General features: G+C 50.5%; 1 protein-coding gene across 1 annotated transcript; it reads left to right on the forward strand.

Annotated features, from left to right (window-relative positions):
- The first annotated feature begins 5,150 nt into the window (after nucleotides 1-5,150).
- Nucleotides 5,151-20,441, forward strand: CHMP6 (charged multivesicular body protein 6). Its single transcript, XM_030843116.2, has 8 exons — nucleotides 5,151-5,283; nucleotides 6,744-6,853; nucleotides 7,005-7,092; nucleotides 7,671-7,757; nucleotides 8,553-8,618; nucleotides 8,856-8,936; nucleotides 9,972-10,026; nucleotides 10,700-20,441. Exons 1-8 carry the CDS (start codon nucleotides 5,218-5,220, stop codon nucleotides 10,753-10,755), a joined length of 609 nt encoding a protein of 202 aa, XP_030698976.1. The 5' UTR covers nucleotides 5,151-5,217; the 3' UTR covers nucleotides 10,756-20,441.
- The last annotated feature ends 298 nt before the right edge of the window (nucleotides 20,442-20,739 follow it).

A 20,739-nucleotide genomic window follows, 5' to 3' on the forward strand; every position in this document is an offset into this window, starting at 1 on the left:
GATCTCAGACTTCCAACCTGCAGACTGTGAGACAATAAGTTTCTGTTGTCTGAGTGGCCAGCCCGTGGTAATTTGTCATGGCAGCCAGGGAGACTAACACAGTCTGTGGCAAATTGGACGCGGGTGGTGGAGACATGCTGCAGCCACACACTTTTCTGTGATGACCTGGAAGGAAGTGTTTCCTGAAAGCCAGGTTCTGGGAGCCCAAGCAGCTGCAAAGCAACATCCTGGGGGAAATCAGGACTGTGGGGTGGGCTGGTGATTTCTGACCACACTGGGAAGATTTCCTTTTTTTAAATGACAAGCAAGGGGCTTTAAATTCTCTGTTCAAGGCAGAGTCAGAAAAGCAGAAAATGTGTAGGACTACTATAAAAGAAAATCTTGTTTCTTGTAGCAAGACTGTTGTGTCTGGAGATCATTCCCCAAGTTTTATCCTGTGGGTTGTAGGATTACAGTGTAAATTGAATTCTCAGCCTCACCAGGTCAGAGCTTTAAGTGTGAAAGAGTCAGATGGAGAGAGCTGAGTGGACTGATCGTGACCCCCCATAATCCGTTGAGCCTTGCCTCCCAGCAGAAGCAACCCTGCTCCCTGTCTGAGGCAGCCCTCCCGCCCCCACTCGTGAAGACCCCACCGAAGCAGCTACCTGCTTCACGCCCCAAGAATACCAAGATATTGCTGACTCACACTGGAAAGTCTTGCGGGGGCGTCCCTCACAGGTGCCCGTGGCAGCCGACCCCCAGGGAGCTGGACAGAGTATGGGCACCTGAGACTCGGGCCCCACTGTTTGCTTGCGTCTGTGAGAAGCTCCTTTGTTGCTGGAAACTTGGACTTAACATGGCCCAGCTAAGGTGCCAGGAATTTCTTGGTATAATACAGAGGAAAGACTACAAGGGCTGGGGCAGACAAGGACTTGACATGAATTTATCAGGTGCAACCCGTTCCTTGAGCCCCTCGTGGCCCCGAAGCACACACACTGGACAGAGGCCGCAAGAAAGCCCTTGGTGAGGACCTCGGGTTCTTGAAAAGCCCTCCAAAGTCTGCAGGCCAGGCGTGACGGTAGAGGTGCTGCCATCAAAACAGGGTCCCTGATTTCTCCTGGGAACCTGGTGGGTCAAGGCCCAGAGCTAAGGTGGGCAGGTCACTGAAAAAGCAGCAAACCCAGGGGACTTCCCTGGTGGTCCAGTGGTTAGGACTCTGCTCCCAGTGCAGGGGGCCCGAGTTCGATCCCTGGTGGGGGAAATAGATCCTGCATGCCACAACTAAGACCCGGTGCAGCCTAAATAAATATTTTTTTTAAAAGACCCAATTGGCAAAAAATTTCAAAAAAAATAAAATGAAAAATGTTAACCATCGTCTGAGCCTTCAGCGAGTCATAGTAGTAACATCAAAGACCACTGATCACCATAACAAATATAATAATGAAGAAGTTTGAAATAATTGTGAGAATTAGCAAAACATGACACAGAGACAGGAGGTGAGCAAATGCTGTTGGAAAAATGGTGCCAATAGACTTGCTCAATACAAGGTTGTCATGAACCTTCAATTGTTAAAAAATGCAATATCTGTGAAGTGAAATAAAACGAGGTACACCTGTATTGTAATTGTTTTGGCCCCCCTTTTTTTTTTTTTTTTGGCTGCACTGCACAGCTTATGGGATCTTAGTTACCCAACCAGGGATTGAACCCGGGTCCTCAGCAGTGAAAGCATGGAGTCCTAACTACTGAACCACCAGGGAGTTCCCTGTTTCAGCATTTTTTTAAGCAGTAAAGCATTTTTTTAAAGATTTTTTTGATGTGAACCATTTTTAAAGTCTTTATTGAATTTGTTACAATATTGCTTCTGTTTTATGTTTTGGTTTCTTGGCCGCAAGGCATGAAGGATCCCAGCTCCCCAACCAGGAATCGAACCTACACCCCCTGCATTGGAAGGTAAAGTCCTAACCACTGGACTGCCAGGGAAGTCCCAGCAATAAAGCTTTTTTTTTTTTTTTTTTTTTTTGCGGTACGCGGGCCTCTCACCGCTGTGGCCTCTCCCGCTGCAGAGCACAGGCTCCGGACGCGCAGGCCCAGCGTCCATGGCTCACGGGCCCAGCCGCTCCACGGCATGTGGGATCCTACTGGACTGGGGCACGAACCCGTGTCCCCTGCATCGGCAGGTGGACTCTCAGCCACTGTGCCACCAGGGAAGCCCCAATAAAGCATTCTTTATACCTTAATTTAAATTCCTTTTCTACTCGGGGTCTAGACCACCAGAAAATATGAATGTTTTCTCTAACAGGGTGAAATCCCAGTTCCTCCAGAACGTACTGCACTTAATCAAGGCACAGCATCTCTAGACCTCAGAATCCACCTAACTAAAACAAGGAGGGTTGTTCTGTGATGATCTCATGGTCTTGTCCAGTACGAAAATTTTATAACTGTGTGATATATGTAAACTCCATAAAATGAGTGTTAATATTTTCGTATGTAGCAGAATGGGGAGGAGGCAGGTTCGCTTCATCACACAGCACTTCTCAAGGAGCAATCATTTGCATACCACCTCCTCAATTTTTACTGTTTCTGGGTACCACCTCTACTATGATTACTTAACAGCTTTCTTTGAATCAACTTACTTATTACACTTTAATAATTTATTTTAAAAGGAAACTTTATATCAGCATTAGTGCAAAACTGTTGTCTTTTGTCATAAAAATATATTTAAACATAGATATTTTACCAGTTATGTTTATTCTTAAATACATAGTATTTTTTTTTTGTTGTTGTTGTTGTTGTTGTTGTTGTTGTTGTACGCGGGCCTCTCACTGTTGTGGCCTCTCCTGTTACAGAGCACAGACTCCGGACGCACAGGCTCAGCAGCCATGGCTCATGCACCCAGCCGCTCTGTGGCATGTGGGATCTTCCCAGACCGGGGCACGAACCCGTGTCCCCTGCATCGGCAGGCAGACTCTCAACCACTGCGCCACCAGCGAAGCCCCTTAAATACATAGTATTTTAAAGAACATTATTTAAAAGGTCTGCACACCCTCTAAAATCACCTGAAGGATCCCACATAGTAGTCTGGATAAAGCTCTTTGGGGCTTTATCCAGTCCATCTTTGGGGTAGACTGCACTAAAGGGAAGTTGTATTTCCCTTATATTCCTTGGAGTGGCAGGAACTTGGTCTTCTTAGAAACTATCCCTGGGTCAACAGCAGCTTATAACTCAAGAGCAAATTAGTGAAAGTCAATCCCATGATCACCTAATAATAATAAAAGCCAACATTTGTTGAGCACTTACTATATATGCCCATGTGGTTTTCATACTTTTGAGTCTTATTTTCTAATTCTAAAAACTAAAATAGATTTTTACTGAATAGTGGTATGACTGATGGTATATGTTTCTTAAAGGTCCAAATGTAATAAAAAAATCGAAAAAATAGTATAGTTGATTTATAATATCGTGTTAGTTTCAGGTGGACAACTCAGCGATTCAGTTATACAAAAAGACCTCTGAGTATTTCAAGACAGGTGCCCCTGGGGATCCTGCCATAGAACACAATTTCTCTCTTCCAATGTCTCTCTTGATGGACTGGGGGTAATAAAGCATTTTAAATTAAGGTATAAAAAAAATTAATGTATGTACATAAAGGTATGTACATCTTTTTTTCAGACATAATGCTATTGCACATTTAATAGACTACAGTATAGCATAAAACATAACTTTTATATGCACTGGGAGAGCAAGAAATTCCTGTGAAATATTGCAATATTTGCTTTATTGCAGTGGTCTGGATCAGAACCCTCAGTATCTCAGAGTCGTGCCTGTATGTGTGCAGTGAGGGATGGCAAGAAGTTACATCTGTATTGAATCACAGGCAGCTGCTAAGGTTTGACTGAACGGGCAGGGACTTGGAAGAAACAGGACCTGGAAGATTGGTCACAGGAAGTCTGGGAGAGAGATGTGGATGGACTTCTCAGAGTGGACACAACATATTTGTGTCCCAGGGAAGGCTCACAAAAGAGCACCCTCTGCCCAGGAGGCTCTCCATGGCCAGGTGGATGCAATGCACAATCTCTGGACATGAGCCAACGGCTTTTCCAAGGCCCCCAGCGCTCGGTCAATGGGCGTATGGACAAAGTGACCATGTGGGCAGGGATGGAGGCTCTACGGGGCTCAGTTACATGGACTTCCCCTCACTGAGGCTCACCTGGCCACCGCTGCTGAGGGCCCAGTGGGTCAAGAGCACTGAGCCCCCCAGATGGCATTATTACCTGTGGGACCAGCCAGCTGCCAAACAGCAGATTAGCTAATTAGGACTCTTCCCTCAGGGCGCAGTGACGTGTCCTCACGGGAACAGACACTCTGGATACAGATTTGCCTCCCCCCTCACCCAGGGGGCTTCTGCCAGCGGCACTGTTGTGGACTGAGAGGCCCATCGTGGTGTCCTCGCAGCACTGCTTCTGATCAAGGAGTTCATTTCACAGAAAGGGGTGAGCGCTGGACTCATGCCATGGGACGCCTCATCTTATCATGACCCACCGCTCAGGAGCTGCTAGGCTGCTAGAAAGGTGGCGGGGCCCATGCAGACTGGGCTGCGGGATCAGTTGGGGAGACCAAACAGGGCTGGGTGCCATCCTATGACCCCCACCCCAGCCAGGACACACGGGTGGGAGCCAAGGCTGCAGGTGTACGTGGCGCCCCGCCCTATATCCCCGATGCCCCGTAGGGGCTTCTGCCCGGGCCCACGGAACCAGAAGGTGGGCTCCTCCGGGGCCTAGTCACCGGCCCGAAGGCCAGAGCGGGTGTAGCATGCTGCGCAGGGCGCGGTTCAGCGGACACTCTGACGCCCAGGGTTGTAACATCACTAAACGCAGCATTTTGTGGTCCGAGCCAGCGGCGCAGTGACTTGTGAACAAGATTTCTGACCGCCCGGGAGACGGTACACGCTGTCACCCTGAGAGGGTCCCACCGTAGTGGGAGATGGAACTTTTAGTCTTGAAGTCCGCGCAGGTGAGGCATTCTGGAAATGCACGTGAACCACGCGATCCAGGGCCCCAGAACCCCGGCCGCTTCTCGGGGCGGGGCCTCCGTCTGCGGACAGCCGCGTTCCGCGTTCTGCGGCGCTTGGCCCCGCGCGGCCGCCGTAGCGGGGTGGGTTGGGTCCGAACTACGGGGGCCGCGACGTGCGGAGCCGACCGGGCTGGGCGGCGGGGCGCGGGCCGGGCCGCGCCGGCCGCCATGGGCAACCTGTTCGGCCGTAAGAAGCAGCAGAGCCGGGTCACGGAGCAGGACAAGGCCATCCTGGTAAGACGCCGGGCCCTGCAGGCGGGTGGACGCGAGCCGGGGACACCTGGGCCGGGCGGGAAAACCGAGGCACGGCGGCTACCGGCTGCGTTTCCGCTCTCGCCGCGGGCTTCGGCCCCTCCGGCCGCCCAGCCCCACGCCGGGGCCGCAGCCCCAGAGCCCGTCTGGGGCGGTGAGCGGTGGGCTCCCGGTGGGGAGCGTGTCCGGGTCCGGTTCCCAGCGAGTCTGAGCGAATCCGGTCGCTGCGGGTGTAGGCGGTCCCAGTGCGGCGACTGAGCTGTGCCTCGGGTCTCGGGAGGCGGTGCCCGCGTTTCACTGTTTCCTGGTTGTACCTTGTCAGCGGGCAGGCTGGTCACGGGGTGGGAAGGCGGGCGCCTCTCACGGCAGCAGGGACAGGACGTGCGGCTGTCGCTGAGCCTGACCCACCGGCCATGGGTTGCGCTGGGGCAGACGGCCTCTAAAGAGAATGGAGCTGTGGAGGGAACTGGGGAGCGGCCGCTTGAGACAGACTGACCACGTCTACACTGGGGGCTAATTTCTCATCATGTTGAGTTTTAAAGAGGTGCACACCTTTGACCCAGTTAACTCACTCCCCATAACCGACCCTGAAGACATAGTCTTCTATCTGAGAAGTGCCTTGTGCTTGCAGGTGCTCACTGTAGCGTTACCTGAAATGATGAAATCTGGAAGAAATGTAAATGGCTTAAAATAGGGAAAGAGAGACTAAGGCTTGAAAATGGCCTTGCATCCTTTTTGGGACACTGGGGTCCTAGGTGATTGGCACGGTCACGTGAACCTCTCACCTCAGTGCACCATCTGTTGTCCACTCACGTATGGTGATAAGTGTCAAGAGCAGGGGAGCTGATGGCAAATGGCTGAAGTCCATAGAGGAGTGAAGCTGGGAGGGAAGGCCCCAGTCTCCAGCCATGGCTGGGCTGGGATGGTGGCACTCGGGTGACTGTCACCAGCGACTTCTGCGTCGTCTCTTCACCTTGGAGGTGCTGGCCACACTCCCTGACCAGCGCTCACACTCCTCGCTGATGGCGATGCCCTGCCATGACGGCGATGCCGCGCCATGACGGCGGTGAGAGCATGCCCTCCACCCCGGTGCTGAGGACGTTAGGACTGGCTCTCTGTCTGGGGTGGGGGAGATTTGTAGGATATTGAGCTGCATCCCTGGCCTCCACCTCCTAGATGCCAGTGGCATCCCCAGTGTGACAGCCAGGGATGTCTCCAGATAGTGTCCCACTTGCCCTGGGGGGCAAACTTGTCCCCATGGAGAACTCAGTTTCAGAGGATGTGCTTCCATTGGTGACAGTTGGGGCAGCCTGGCCTGTGGGGGGCCCTTCAGTGACCCCAGCAACCTCTGTACTGGCTCTCCTGGACACCGGGTAGCCCGGTGAGTGTCCAGCGTGCCCTGAGGGGGCTTGGTGTCAACACAAGGCCTGCTTTCCCGGCAGCAACTGAAGCAGCAGCGGGATAAGCTGAAGCAGTACCAGAAGAGGATCACCCAGCAGCTGGAGCGGGAGCGGGAGATTGCCCGGCAGCTCCTGCGCGACGGCAGGAAGGAGTGAGTGGGGCTGGGGGCCGGTCTTCGGGAGATGGGTTCTGTCCCCCATCGGCCTAGAGCAGAGGTGGGGTAGGCCAGGAGGCTGGTCAGTGCCAGGCCAGGGCAGCTGATGGCCATGGCTGCTGGGTCACTGCTTGGGTTCCCTCTGCAGACGGGCCAAGCTGCTGCTCAAGAAGAAGCGATACCGGGAGCAGCTCCTGGACAAAACAGAAAACCAGATCACCAGCCTGGAGACCATGGTAGGCCTAGTAGGGGTCGGGGGGTGTGGGCCATGGACCATGTAGGCACCAGAGTCCCCTCGGAGGACTGAAACCTATCATTTTCTTCTCCTGGACCTCTCAGCCCGCGGCTGTGGAATGGGTCAGGCCTGGAGGTGGAGGAGAATCTTTGATGGGAGCCTGACCGTCTTAAGGGGCTGCAGCAGGTTGGGTCTTGCAGGATGGTGGCTGGGGGACTAGGCCACTTATGGGTGGTGGAGTGGGCGGGGAGTCTGCCCCAGTGACTGAAGAGGTGTTGGGATCTGCAGGAGGCTCCCGAAATGATCCAGTTTCAGGACCCAGAGCTCTAGTTCTGCTCTTTTGCTAACAGAGCTGCTGGTTATAAGCAGTCTACTTTGCGGTTCCTCCCACGCCCTCTCAGTTCTGCCCAAGTGTTGGTCAGGGCAGCGGGAAAGGATAGAAGGAGGAGGAAGGCAGAGACAGTTTGCTCTGAGGCCCAGCAGTCTTTGTCAGTGATAGTGTGATCCTAACTCCCTTCCATGGGTCTGCATGAGGCGGCAGAGAAGGTGGGCCCCTGACCACATGGGTTTCTTCCTCAGGTCCAGAGTATTGAGTTCACCCAGATTGAAATGAAGGTGATCGAGGGGCTGCAGTTTGGAAATGAGTGTCTGAATAAGATGCACCAGGTAAGTCTTGCAGGACTGGGGAAAGAGAGGAAGGGCAGCCAGTGGAACAAGGAGAGGGTTAGTCCCTGAGGCCACACCTGCACGTAGGCCTTTGGGCATGAGGGAAAGCCAGTCACTACCGGGAGAGGGTGATGGGAGAGAGTGACAGTCTAGTGGTACAAAAAAAAATTGTACCGTGTCCAGAGATGTTAAAGTGACTAGAGGAACAGTCTGGTTTTAGTGGGGGGGGGGGGTGAACTAATCTGGAGGACTTCCCAGAGGAGGTGAACACAGCTTCATTTCAAGAAACAGCACAGAGGTGGATGGTGAAAGGAGAGGTGAGGCGCAGAGATGGCGTGCCCCGGCCCCCACCCCATCTCATTCCTGATGAGTGGATGGCAGTGGGGCTGGGCAGAGAGCTGAGGTTACACTGCCTTTCTGACTGTCCAATGTGATGGTGACCAGTCAAGCAAAGGTGCCGCTTTGAACCCAAAAGAAATCAAGTCACCTGGCCAGAGAAAAATTGTTATACTTCTGACTACCGCTAGGGTTGGTTTGGGTGCCAGAAGGGCCAGCAGGGGTCCAAGGAGGTCAGTTGAGGCTTCTGAAAAGACTGTCTGACAGCTCCATGCCTCTGTGGACGGGCCCTGCCTGGGACAGAAATAACCAAAGATGTGTTATATCCCGCTTGGCGTGGCTTCATTTAAACAGGAACAGAGGGGCTAGGCCGTGCGCCCTGCCAATGCAGGTGGCCTTCGTGTAGGGGGTTCTGTTACGTGCTTCACTGACAAGGCTCAAAAACTTGTAACCGATCAGGTGATGTCCATAGAAGAGGTGGAGCGGATACTGGACGAGACGCAGGAGGCTGTGGAGTACCAGCGGGTAGGTGTTGCCGCACCACGGGGCCCGCCATCTGGCAGCCAGCGAGGACAGTGGCCAACTCGCTGAATGTCCTGCGCCACCCTCGAGGGCCAGGCCTTCCCGCACCACGTGGGGGCTGCCTTCCTTCTTTCGAGTGAGAGGAGCCTTAAGCTGGGGCTGTCTCCTTCCTCCACGAGGGCCCACCTTTCCCCCACCCCAGCCCAGCCATGCTCCTCACCTCTGCTCCTCCTTTTGCAGCAAATAGATGAGCTGTTGGCAGGAAGCTTCACTCAGGAGGACGAAGATGCCATCCTGGAGGAGCTGGACGCAATCACTCAGGTAACAGTACCCCCGGCACTGACACAGGCCCAGGTGTAGGGACCCCCCCAGGAGGGCTCTGCTCACTGGCCTCGGCGAGCGACTGTGTCAGGTTTCACTTGAGCACACAGCCCTGGTTCTGCAGCTGGTTTTCTTCCCTAAAACAACTGGCATTTGTGCTAAACTGAGGTCCCTTCTCCCCATCCACCTGGCTGACTGCAGGGCAGGACTGGCCTGGAAAGAACATTTTGCAGGTTGTCCACCCAGGTGTTGCAGGCCTCAGAGTGAACCAGGTGCCAGGACAGAGCGGAATACCGACCCTCCTAGCTCCCTCAGCCCTTTCCTCCCCAGTGGGCAGTGTGTGGGTTTTAGATCAAATGGGGGCTTTTTCCCTCTTGTGGCCGGTCACTCGCTGTCACACACAGGGCCTCCATGTGTTGGCCCAGAGGCCTCTAACCAGGCAGCCATCACTTCAGGCCCTGAGTCTGTGTTTGCTCCCTGATGGAGGGCGTCTCCATCTCTGTGGGCCCCTGCCTAAGCAAGCCGAATTCACACCGTGCCCACCAGCCTGCCACCCCCAGCCATAAACCAGGCCAGGCAAGCAGGTCCTTAGCACTGCTGCTCGCTGCCTGGGGGCCCTGTGTGCACCTGCCTGCTGAACTACTTCCTCCCAAGGCCCGAGAGGTAGACCAGCACTCGCTGGAACAGCGGGTGCACCCAGGTACCACCACCTGAGGCAGAGGCGCCACTGGGGCCCCTGACCTGCATGGGTGCCTGTTTCAAAGCCCTTGTCTCAGACTCAGAATGGAACTTCGGGTTGGGAGCCCCTCAGGCTCTGGGCCGTTGGAAGCAGCCACCTTTTGTGGTCACTGTGCCCCCGGTGATATGAGTTGCAGAGATGCCAGAAGCCAGGGAGGATGCACCCTGGGCTTGCGTGCTGGAGGATTTGTGTCCTATGTAAATTCCGCTGAGAGCGTAAGTGAACAGGATGCTGTTCTCTCCAAGAGAAGGACAAGGTGATTGTATCTCACAGCCTTTATCCTCTGTTTCTTGCAGGAACAGATAGAGCTGCCAGAGGTTCCTTCAGAACCCCTTCCTGAAAAGATCCCAGGTACCCTCCTCGTTATGTCCTTTGGAGAACCGTGCGTTCTAGAGCAAAGCAAAATATCCTGGCCTCTGGGCCCTGCCCTTCCTGCCTGGTGAGGGTCGGGCCCCAACCCCCCTGCTTGGTGGGCGTGCTCGCTGGCACCAGCTCAGGCGGAGTGCGGGCCTCGCCCTGGGTTTGAGCCCAGGCTTCTGAGCAGTTTCGGTAACCTTGTAAGAGCCAGACCCCGTTCAGAGAGGCGAATCCCAAAGTTAGAGTCGGGAAACGGCCAGTTGAGCTGTGCAGGCTCTTCTGGGTCCAGCCCAGGACCAGCCGTCCACTAAACGTCACTGGGACGACCTTCCCCGCGGCATCGCATAACACGCCTTCAGAAATTCTCTATCCGCCCGGACTCGTCTTTCGCGATTCCTCCTCAGTTCTCTCTGCTCCCTTGCTGCTGCTTGGCCTCCTTTCTGGGGTCCGTGGGTTAGGGGTGCACGTCCTGAGTGCTTGTGCCCAGTGCCTGCAGTTTGTCATCCCTCCCGGCTTCTGTGTGTAACTCGCCTTTCTCAGAGCTGTGCCCGTTCTTCCCAGAGCGCAAAGCCCTGACCTGGCTCCTTGCTGCCTCTTGTCCTTTTCGGGAAGTTCCCGCCTCTGGGGTCTTCTGTACGCGACAGCCATCTCTATGTTTCCTCCACAGAGAAAGTCCCCGTCAAGGCCAGGCCCCGACAGGCGGAAGTGGTGGCAGCCTCGTAACTTGTGTGGGACTCACGGGGATTCCAGAGGACTGGGGCCCACAGAGTTTGGGTGCGTGTCCGGCCCTGGCCGGGCTCCCAGGAGGCTGGCGCCGGGCCAGGTGGGCCGGGAGCTGACGGAGCAGCACAGCACACACAGGGCTCCTGATCAGGATGACTACGGAGCGTTTCCCTGGCGCTGCTGTCTTGCTCTCGTTTCTGGATTAAATGGCAACATTCAAACTCTCCGGCCAGACGCAGCTTCTGCAGCTGTGGTTCCCCTGGGCCACGGCCAGGCCCAACGCTCCTGGTGCTGGTCACACCTCCCGTCCCGGGTCGCGCGGCTCCACGGGCCAGTGTCTCCGCCACCCTGTCTTCTGTGGAAGGCACATCAGACCTGGCCTCCCCACCCTTCCCTTTCCCTTCTTCCTGCTGCTCCCATTAGCTGGCAGGGCTTTGGTTAAGGGGGCCCTCCCTTGGCCTGGCTCCCGGACGTGCCCAGTTTCCATGTAGACTTGGGGGTGGTAACCTCTCTGCTTCCACGTCGGCGTTTGTGGGTGGTGGACCAGGAGGGGTGCGTCCCTGCTGGATTTTGATGACTCTAGGAGGTCTGCCCACCCCATCACTCCTGGGGCCGTACAGAGGCCCAGTCCTGCTGACGGACATTCCAGGATAGCCGGCCGGTGTGGCTGCGGGTCCCCGAGCTGCCAGCTTCGAGCTGTTAGCAGCCAAGTGGAGACTGGGAAGGATGGAAGTGACTTCCCTAGTTCACGGTTCGTTTTGGAATTAGACAATCTCCCTGAGATTTCACTCCCAACAGGAAGACAAAGGGGACCCTCTTAGCCCCCCAGACAAGCCAGCCCCCTATTAAAGTTGACACCCACACAGCCTGCTGCCTTGTGGACTGGGGGCCGTGGAAGGGCGGGTTGGTGTGGTTCCTCCCTCAGGTCCCTGGAACACAGTCCCCTGACCCTCCCGGGGCACTTGGCACCTGGCTGGTCAGTGCCACACGGGCTGGGGCCTCAGGAGCCAGTGAGGTTCTAGCCCTGCCCGGCTGTGGGTGGAAGGCAGTCACCTGTGGGCACCTGCCTGCAGCAAGGTGCAGGGCGGTACTCTGGCCCCACCTCCCTTAGAAGGGTGCTGGTGGTTTCTCATTTTTCAAGGGGTTTTGTGTGACTCCCGTGGCTGGTGGCTGGGAGGGCGTGCAGTTTGGTGCCTCTGGGGTGTGGGGGTCTGGTTTGGAGTCCTGATGTCTAGGTAGGAAGCCAGATGCCCCAGGGAGCGAGCAGGCAACAGCAAGGACAGACAAGTGGATGTCCCACCTGAGGGGGGGCCTCCACACCCTCCACCCAGAGGGTATGGTGGGCTGTGGCCAAGTTGCCAGGTCTGGAGTTCTTCAAGAGGAGCTAGAAACCCAGGCTTTCAGCGGACAGTCTTGCTTTGTGTGAAAGCACCCTTACCAGGTGCATGCGCACCTCAGCCAGGAGGGGGCTCTGTGCCAGCTGATTTGGGGGATTTTGCCAGAAGCCGACCTTTCCAGCGCCACTCTGGCTGCTGGGCCCCACCCCAGTCCTAGGGGCAGTTCTGATTGAGGAGGGGAAGGAGGTCCTGCCTCTCCTGCCTGTGAGTGACCCGTCCCTCTGCAGCAGTGGGTCCCAGGCCGGGGGAGGGAGGGGCAGCCTCTCCGGACCCCACAAGCAGGGTGGACACCTCCCCTTTCCCTCTGCCTCCCAGGACCCAGAGCTTGGGGCGGCCTGGGAAGCTGCCCATGGCAGTGCCCTGCCTCGTCTCTTAAACAGTTTCACCACTGGGAGCTGTGTGGTGGGCTGTGGGGCACCAACCCCCGGCCCTGGTGAGCGCTTGGAGAACCTGCCCATGGGTGTGTGTGGCCCAGCTCCCTGGGATACACCCGTTCCCAGGACCGGAAGGTCATGACCAGCCTCCTCCTGACCTGGGCAAGGGGTACCCTCGTGTGGAACAACCCAAGAGTTGGGGAGGGGACCCTCATCCTCTCACCGTCAACAAGTGAGATTTCACGTACCAACCAACATGCCTTTTTCTTTGTAAAAGTTCATTCCTGGACCTAGGGAGGCCGTACTCTGAAACCCAGCTGACCTAGAGCTGACTCCTAGGCTCCGGCCTTGGAGGTCACCTGGCTCATAGGCCCCCTGTGTGTGTGTTGGGGCAGGGGGAGCCCATGCAGCCAGGATGAGACTCACATCTTCCTGCCCAGCGCTGAGCCCCGGTCTTAAAATACCAGCTGTGTGAGCCTGACCTGACCTCCTAATCTGGGGGGCATAGAACTCATGACGATCACAAACCAGTCACAGTTAAGTACAAAATCTGGGAGCAGAGCTGGCATCCTGCCCAAGATCAGTGGGGGCCTGGTGGGGGGCTTGGAGGAAAAGGAGAGGCCGCAGTGAGCCACCTGCAGAGGGCCTGGTAGCAGCTGTGCCTGGTGGGTGAGAGAGGTGTAAGGGGGAGCCATGGGGGCCTTCTGACCACAGAGAGGACTTCCTGGGAAGCTGGAAGCCAGGCAAGCCTGGCATCCAGAAGGGATAGACCGGGACAGTAGAGAAAAGGACCCAGGGACCAGGACCGTTTGGCTGGAGGCACATTTGTGGTACAAGCAGCGTGGAAAGTAGAGAAGCAGGGGATGGGGAGTTGGGGGAAGAGGGCACCCAGGATTGGGTGGGGGTACTACTGGGACAGGGTAGGGGAGACAGAATGGGAGGTGCCCAGACAGGGTGGGGGCCGTGTCCTGGTTGCATTGTGTGCCCTGCCCTGGGGAGGTGTTTGCCCTCCCCCCTACCCACTGCTGCCCCATGGGGTCTCCCGGTGACCCCCACCTGCCCATGGGGAGAACCTGGTGATGTCAAGTGGGGCATTGTCATGACAACACGGGAGCTTTGCCTTCCCAGGAGAGGCCCAGAGCCAGGTCACTGGCCACATCACCAAACTCAGCAGGAGACCCCACCACCCCTTCCATCTCCGCAGGTGCTCGGCCACTGGGGTGGGGGCAGCAGGTCAGCAGGTGGAGCTGGCCTCATGGCCCCAGTCAGAGCCTTGACTGCGTGAGCCAAGACACCCAGCCTGGGGCCTCCCCAGTGGACACCTGCACCCCTTGGCCAGGACAGCTGCCACCTTGGCATGTGCTCCACCCTTTCAACGATCCCTAGCATCCTTGCGGCCCTGTGTCTGGGGATCTCAGTGAGAAAATGGGAAACTCCAGATGTTTCTTCCTTAAGTCATCTGCCCCCTCTCCGCCCAGCTTTCCTGAGTGACCCTGCACACAACCCCATCTCATCCCTGGTGCCCCGCCCTCCCCAAGGACCAGGTCTCAGGCTGGGGGCTGTGGCGTCCTCCAGGGCTGCTCTCGCTACTTGTGATCTTGTTCCTGAGGAGTCTGAGGACTGGTCTTGGAAGGAAGGAAGGTGTGTTCTTTCCTGAGGCAGGCACGGGCTAGTGTAGGGAAGGCATTTAAGGGTCATGAGCGACACTGGCCTCTGATCTAGCTTATGGAGTAAGTAAACCTTCCTTAAGAAGCAGAAGTTCAGAAACGAACTCAAAAGAGTAAGAGCACAGGGAATGAGGACCGTGGAAGCTGAACTGTGGATGCAAGGTGCTTGGCGGCGCTCTGACACCCGAAGAGTGATCTTCACTTCGTTTTTGTGGGTTTTTTGGTAAAAGCTTCATTGATTGTGCAGTTCAGTCATTTTTATTATGTTCTCAGAGTTGTGCAACCGTCACCACAATCAATTTTAGAACAGTCCCATCATCCCTAAGGAAACCCTGTACCCTCTCGCTAGTGCCCTCATGTCCCCTCCCCACAGTCCCTGGCAGCCACTAGTCTGCTTTCTGTCTCTATGGATTTGCCCATTCTGGACATTCATACACATGGAGTCACACAATGAATGACCTTTAGTGTCTGGCCTCTTTTACTTAGTGTGATGTTTTTGAGGTTTACCCATGTTGGAGTGTGTGTCAGTACTTCATTCCTTTTTATGGTTGAATAATGTTCCATTCTGTAGATGGACCACATTTTATCTGTTCATCACCTGATGGACGTTTGCGTTTTTTCCACTTATTCACTTTTATGAATAATGCTTCTTTCTGTACACGTTTTTGTGTAGACAAGTTTTCATTTCTCTTGGGTATAAACCCAGAGTGAGTTCCACTCTGGGTCATGCAGTGACTCTTAACGTTTGGCCATTGGAGGAAGTGCTGCATGTTTTCCTCAATGGCTGCACCATCTTTCATCCCCAGAAGCAGGTGTGAGGGCTCCACTTTGTCCACAGCCTGCCCAGCACTAGCTATTTCATATGTTTTTCATTATAGCCATCCTAGTAGGAGTTATCTCATTGTGGTTTTGATTTGCATTTTCCTCATGACTAATGATGTTGAGCATCTTTTCTTATGCTTAGTGGCCATTTGTACATCTTGGGAGAAATGTCTGTTTAGATCTTTTACTCATTTTAATTGGGTTGTTTTTTATTATTGAGTTGCAAGTCTTCTTTATAAATCCTTGATATTAGACTCTGATCAGATATAAGATTTGCAAAAATTTTCTCCCATTCTGTGGGTTGGTCCTTTCACATTTTTAATAATTTCCTTTGAAACACAAGTGTTCTTTAATTTTGATGAAGTCCAGTTTATTTTTTCTTTTGTTGCTTGTGCTTTTGGTGTCATATCTAAGATACCATTACCTAATCCAAGGTCATGAAGATTTATTTCTATGGGGCTTTTTTAAGAGTTTTATAGTTTAGCGCTTACATTTAGGTCTTTCATCCATTTCGAGTTAATTTTTCTATATGATGTTAGGTTGGTGGTCCAATTCATTGTTATGCACGTGGATTTTTTTTTTAAGAGTTGGTTTCTTTTTTTTTTTTTAGAGTTGGTTTCTTTTTTTTTAATAAATTTATTTTGCATTTATTTATTTTTGGCTGCGTTGAGTCTTCGTTGCTGTGCGTGGGCTTTCTCTAGTTGCTGCGAGCGGGGGCTAGTCTTCATTGCAGCACCCGTGCTTCTCATCACGGTGGCTTCTCTCGTTGCGGAGCACGGGCTCTAGGTGCACAGGCTTCAGTAGTTGTGGCACACGGGCTCAGTAGTTGTGGCTCACAGGCTCTAGAGCGCAGGCTCAGTAGTTGTGGCGCATGGGCTTAGTTGCTCCACGGCTAGAGTTGGTTTCTGTTTATTCGGGAATAACTGTGGTCAACTTTCATTAATGTGGAAGCTTACTGATTAATTCTTTTCCAATCATTCTAGTACCATTTGAAAAGACAGTTATTTCCCCCATTGAATCCTTGGCACCTTTGTCAAATATCAGTTGACCAAATGTGAGAGTTTATTTGCAGACTCTCAATCCTATCCCATTTATATGTCTATCCTTATATCCTTATTGTAGCTTTGTAGTAAGTTTTGAAATCAGGAAGTGTGAATCCTCTAACTTTGTTCTTTTTCACGGTTGTGTTTGCTATTCTGGGTCTCTTGAATTTCCATATGAATTTTAGGATCAGCTTGTTAATTTCTGGAACGAAGCCAGGTGAGATTTTGATGGGGATTTTGTTGGATCCATAGATGAATTTGGGGAGTGCTGCCATCATAGCAATATTAAGTCTTATGATCCATGAACACAAGTGTCTTTTCATTTATTCATTAATTCCTTTCAACAATGTTTTATAGTTTTCAGAGTGTAAGTTTTATACTTCTTTTGTTAACTTTATTATTAAGTATTTTCTTCTTTTTGATGCTATTGTAAATGGAGTTTTTTTCTTAATTTCAATTTCAGATTATTCACTGCAAGTGTATAAAAATAAAATTGATTTTTGTATGTTGATCTTGTATCTTTCAACCATGCTGAACTTGTGTATTAGTTCTAGTAGGTTTTTAGTGCAACCCTTAGGATTTTCTATATGCAAGATCATATCATGTGCAAATAGAGATAGTTTTACTTTTTCCCAAACTGGATGTCTTTTAGTTCATTTCCTTGCCTAATTTCCCTGGCGGAGACCTCCAGGGCAGGGTTGACTAGAAATGGATATCTTCATTTTATATGTTTCTATTCCACTCCCACCCCTAAAATACTAAAAACAGGAAGAACAAGTCCTTACAAGTTTTTGAACAAAATCCAGCTCATTTCTTTTTCCTTTCCCATTCATCCCTTCCTACCTTTCTCCTTTCTTCTACTTTTCTTTTTGAGCAGGGTGGGGTGGGGCTGACAGGCCAGGTCACGCCTGGCCCACCCGGTCTTCAAGCTGCACTTGTCAGTCTTTGAGATGTTCCCGTGGATTCCGTCGTGAAATGTGAGCTTGATAATGGCATCATCGTGGGTGGGTTTGCTGCCAGGCGGGAACTGGCCAGTGGCTCTGCAGCAGCAGAGGGAGAAGATCTCCCATGCTGTGATTCCAAGCTGAGAGGGGCAGCAAGAGGGTGAGTAACACTCAAGATGATGGCCCCAGTGGTAACCAAAGCCCCCAGACAAATGTGTTAACAAAGGACGTGTTAAGTCCCATAAAGGCCGCCAGTGTATGGGTTTATAGGTTAAAGCCTTGTTTGGTAGCGATGTATTTGAAGAAGGTCTGGGAATTTTGCTTGCAAACTCTGCAGGTGAACTGTGGGTGCAGCTGCTAAATCCTCGATGGAACCTTAGGCTTCACCAATAGAATATCCTCTTAGTGGGATGCTGCAGTCCCCTCACCAGCTTACGTTTACAGTGCTGCCCCTGCGTCAGCAGTAAAAGGCTAGGTTCTGAATGTTCTGCTTCAGCAAACAGTGCCATGGAGAAGGGCAGAGACGGGTCTGACGTGTTTGCTGTGCTGTCCCAGCCTCCTGAGTGCTGATGTGCTCATATAATAGGTACCCCCACAGCTGTGTTCGATTCACGATGATCGACATTTCCAAAGTGCTCACTGGCTAAACAGGCAGATTGCAGCCGTCTAATTCCTCAGGCAGAACGTGTCATTCCCCAGTGACGTCTGCAGAGCGAGAGAGGGTCTCAGTGTGTCTTTATATATTGTTTTCCTCGTGTGTTTAAAAAACAATACGTTCTTAAATACAGTATTGCCTTAGTACTGTAGTTTCCCCCTTGTAGTCTTGCTTACTCCACTTATTTCTTACTCCACTTATTTTTTAATAAATAATATAAAAATATACCCGTCTCAGTTTCTTTACATTAGTTCCAAATCAGTAGCATTTAACCTAAGTTTAGCTGTAGATTTAAAGAAGCCATAAGAACACATTCGTCTATACAAGGGGAAGTGGGCATTTCCTTATCAAGGGTGATATCCCAGAGGAAACCCATTTTCCCACAGACCGTTCGTCTGACCCACTGAGGCACATCTCGTGCCTGTACTACCGACTGAACAGCCTCATGTGGAGGAGGTGACCTGTGGCTTATCCTGTGCATCTGTTGCTTTGCCTACCCTCAGTGTACTGGCATGAAGGGAAGTGAGGGGAAGCAAACACACTTTTTTTTTTAATTGATGTATAGTTGATTTACAATGTCGTGTTCATTTCAGGTATCCAGCAAAGTGATTCAGATATATAGAGAGATATATATAGAAATATAGATAGATATAGATATTCTTTTTCAGAGTCTTTTCCATTATAGGTTATTACAAAATATTGAGTATAGTTTCCCATGCTATACAGTAGGACCTTGTGTTTATCTATTTTATATATAGTAGTGTGTATATGTTAATCCCAAGCTCCTCATTTATTCCCCACGACCACCACTTTCCTCTTTGGTAACCATAAGTTTGTTTTCTGTGTCTGTGAATCTGTTTCTCTTTGGTAAATAAGTTCATTTGTATTATTTTTTAGATTCCACATATAAGTGATATCATATGATATTTGTCTTTGACTTACTTACTTAATATGATAATCCCTAGGTTCATCCATGTTGCTGCAAATGGCAGTATTTCATTATTTTTTTATGGCTGAGTAATATTCCATTGTGTGTGTATGTGTGTGTGTGTGTGTATGTGTGTGTGTGTGTATATATATATATATATATATATATATACACACACACACACACCACATCTTATCCATTTATCTGTCAGTGAACACTTAGGTTGCTTCCATATCTTGGCTATTGTAAATAGTGCTGCTGTGTACATTAAGGTGCATGTATCTTTTTGAATTAGAGTTTTTGTCTTTTCCGGATATATGCGCAGGAGTGGGATTGCTGGACCATATGGTAACTCTATTTTCAGTTTCTTAAAGAACCTCCATCAAGTTCTTCATAGTGGCTGCACCAAGTTACATTCCCACCAACAGTGTAGGAGGGTTTCCTTTTTACCACCCCTCTCCAGCATTTATTTGTAGACTTTTTTGATGATGGCCATTCTGGTGTGTGGTGAAACCTCATTGTAGTTTTGATTTGCATTTCTCTAATAATTAGCAATACTGAGCATCTTTTCATGTGCCTGTTGGCCATCTGTATGTCTTCTTTTGAAAAATGTCTGTTTAAGTCTTCTGCCCATTTTTTGATTGGGGTATTAGTTTTCTTGATATTGAGCTGTATGAGCTGTTTGTATATTTTAGAAATTAATCCCTTATCAGTCACATCATTTGCAAATATTTTCTCCCATTCCACAGGTTGTCTTTTCATTTTGTTTATGGTTTCCTTTACTGTGCAAAAGCTTTTAAGTTTAATTAGGTCCCATTTGTTTATTTCTGCTTTAATTTCCATTACTCTAGGAGACGGTTCCAAAAAATTATTGCTTTGATTTATGTCAAAGAGTGTCCTGCCTATGTTTTCCTCTAGGAGTTTTATAGTATTCAGTCTTATATTTAGGTCTTTAATCCATTTTGAGTTTATTTTTGTATATGGTGTTAGAGAATGTTCTAATTTCAATCTTTTATAAGTAGCTTTCCAGTTTTCCCAGCACAACTTATTGAAGAGACTGTCTTTTCTCCATTGTATATTTTTGCCTCCTTTGTCATAGATTAATTGACCGTAGGTGTGTGGGTTTATTCCTGGACTTTCTATCCTGTTCCATTGATCTATATGTCTGTTTTTGTGCCAGTACCATACTGTTTTGATTACTGTAGCTTTTATAGTCTGAAGTTAGGGAGTGGGATTCCTCCAGCTCTGTTCTTCTTTCTCCAGATTGTTTTGGCTATTTGGGGTCTTTTGTGTTTCCATACAAATTTTAAAATTATTTGTTCTAGTTCTGTGAAAAATGCCATTGGTAATTTGATAGGTTTTGCATTGAATCTATAGTTTGCCTTGGATAGTATGGTCATTTTAACAATATTGATTCTTCCAATCCAAGAACATGGTATATCTTTCCATCTGTTGGTGTTATCTTCATTTTCTTTCATCGGTGTCTTATAGTTTTCACAGTACAGGTCTCTTGCCTCCTTAGGTAGGTTTATTCCTAGGTATTTTATTCTTTTTGATGTGATGGTAAATGGGATTACTTCCTTAATTTCTCTTTCTGATATTTTGTTGGTAGTGTATAGAAATGCAAAAGATTTCTGTATATTAATTTTGTATCCTGCAACTACCGAATTCATTGATGAACTCTAGTAGTTTTCTGGTGGCATCTTTAGAATTTTCTGTGTATAGTATCATGTCATCTGTAAACAGTGACAGTTTTACTTCTTCCTTTCCAATTTGGATTCCTTTTATTTCTTTTTCTTCTCTGATTGTTGTGACTAGGACTTCCAATACTATGTTGAATAAAAGTAGCAAGAGTGGGTGTCTTTGTCTTGTTTCTGATCTTAGAGGAAATTCTTTCATCTTTTCACTATTGATGTAATGTTAGCTGTGGGTTTGTTATACATGGCCTTTATTATGTTGAGGTATGTTCCCTCTATGCCCAGAAACACACTTTAATTCTGACTTATGTGGCACACAGCCAGCAAGGGAACTTGGACGTAGTGAAGTTCTGAATAATAGGTAAAGCTGAAACCTCAAACAAAGTAGAAATTCTACAAATCAATTGTTTGGGATTAACTGCATCATCTCCAGATTATTTTTCTTCCATTTTAAAGT

This window comes from Globicephala melas, chromosome 20 (genome assembly GCF_963455315.2).
Source record: "Globicephala melas chromosome 20, mGloMel1.2, whole genome shotgun sequence".
In the NCBI taxonomy this organism is placed as follows: Eukaryota; Metazoa; Chordata; class Mammalia; order Artiodactyla; family Delphinidae; genus Globicephala; species Globicephala melas.

Bases quoted from the DNA above. Each gene is read 5' to 3' on its own strand.
- CHMP6 (XM_030843116.2), top strand. From the start codon at position 5,218: ATGGGCAACCTGTTCGGCCGTAAGAAGCAGCAGAGCCGGGTCACGGAG. The intron at 5,284-6,743 runs GTAAGACGCCGG...CTTTCCCGGCAG, and splicing joins AGCAGGACAAGGCCATCCTG to CAACTGAAGCAGCAGCGGGA. The intron at 8,937-9,971 runs GTAACAGTACCC...TGTTTCTTGCAG, and splicing joins AGCTGGACGCAATCACTCAG to GAACAGATAGAGCTGCCAGA.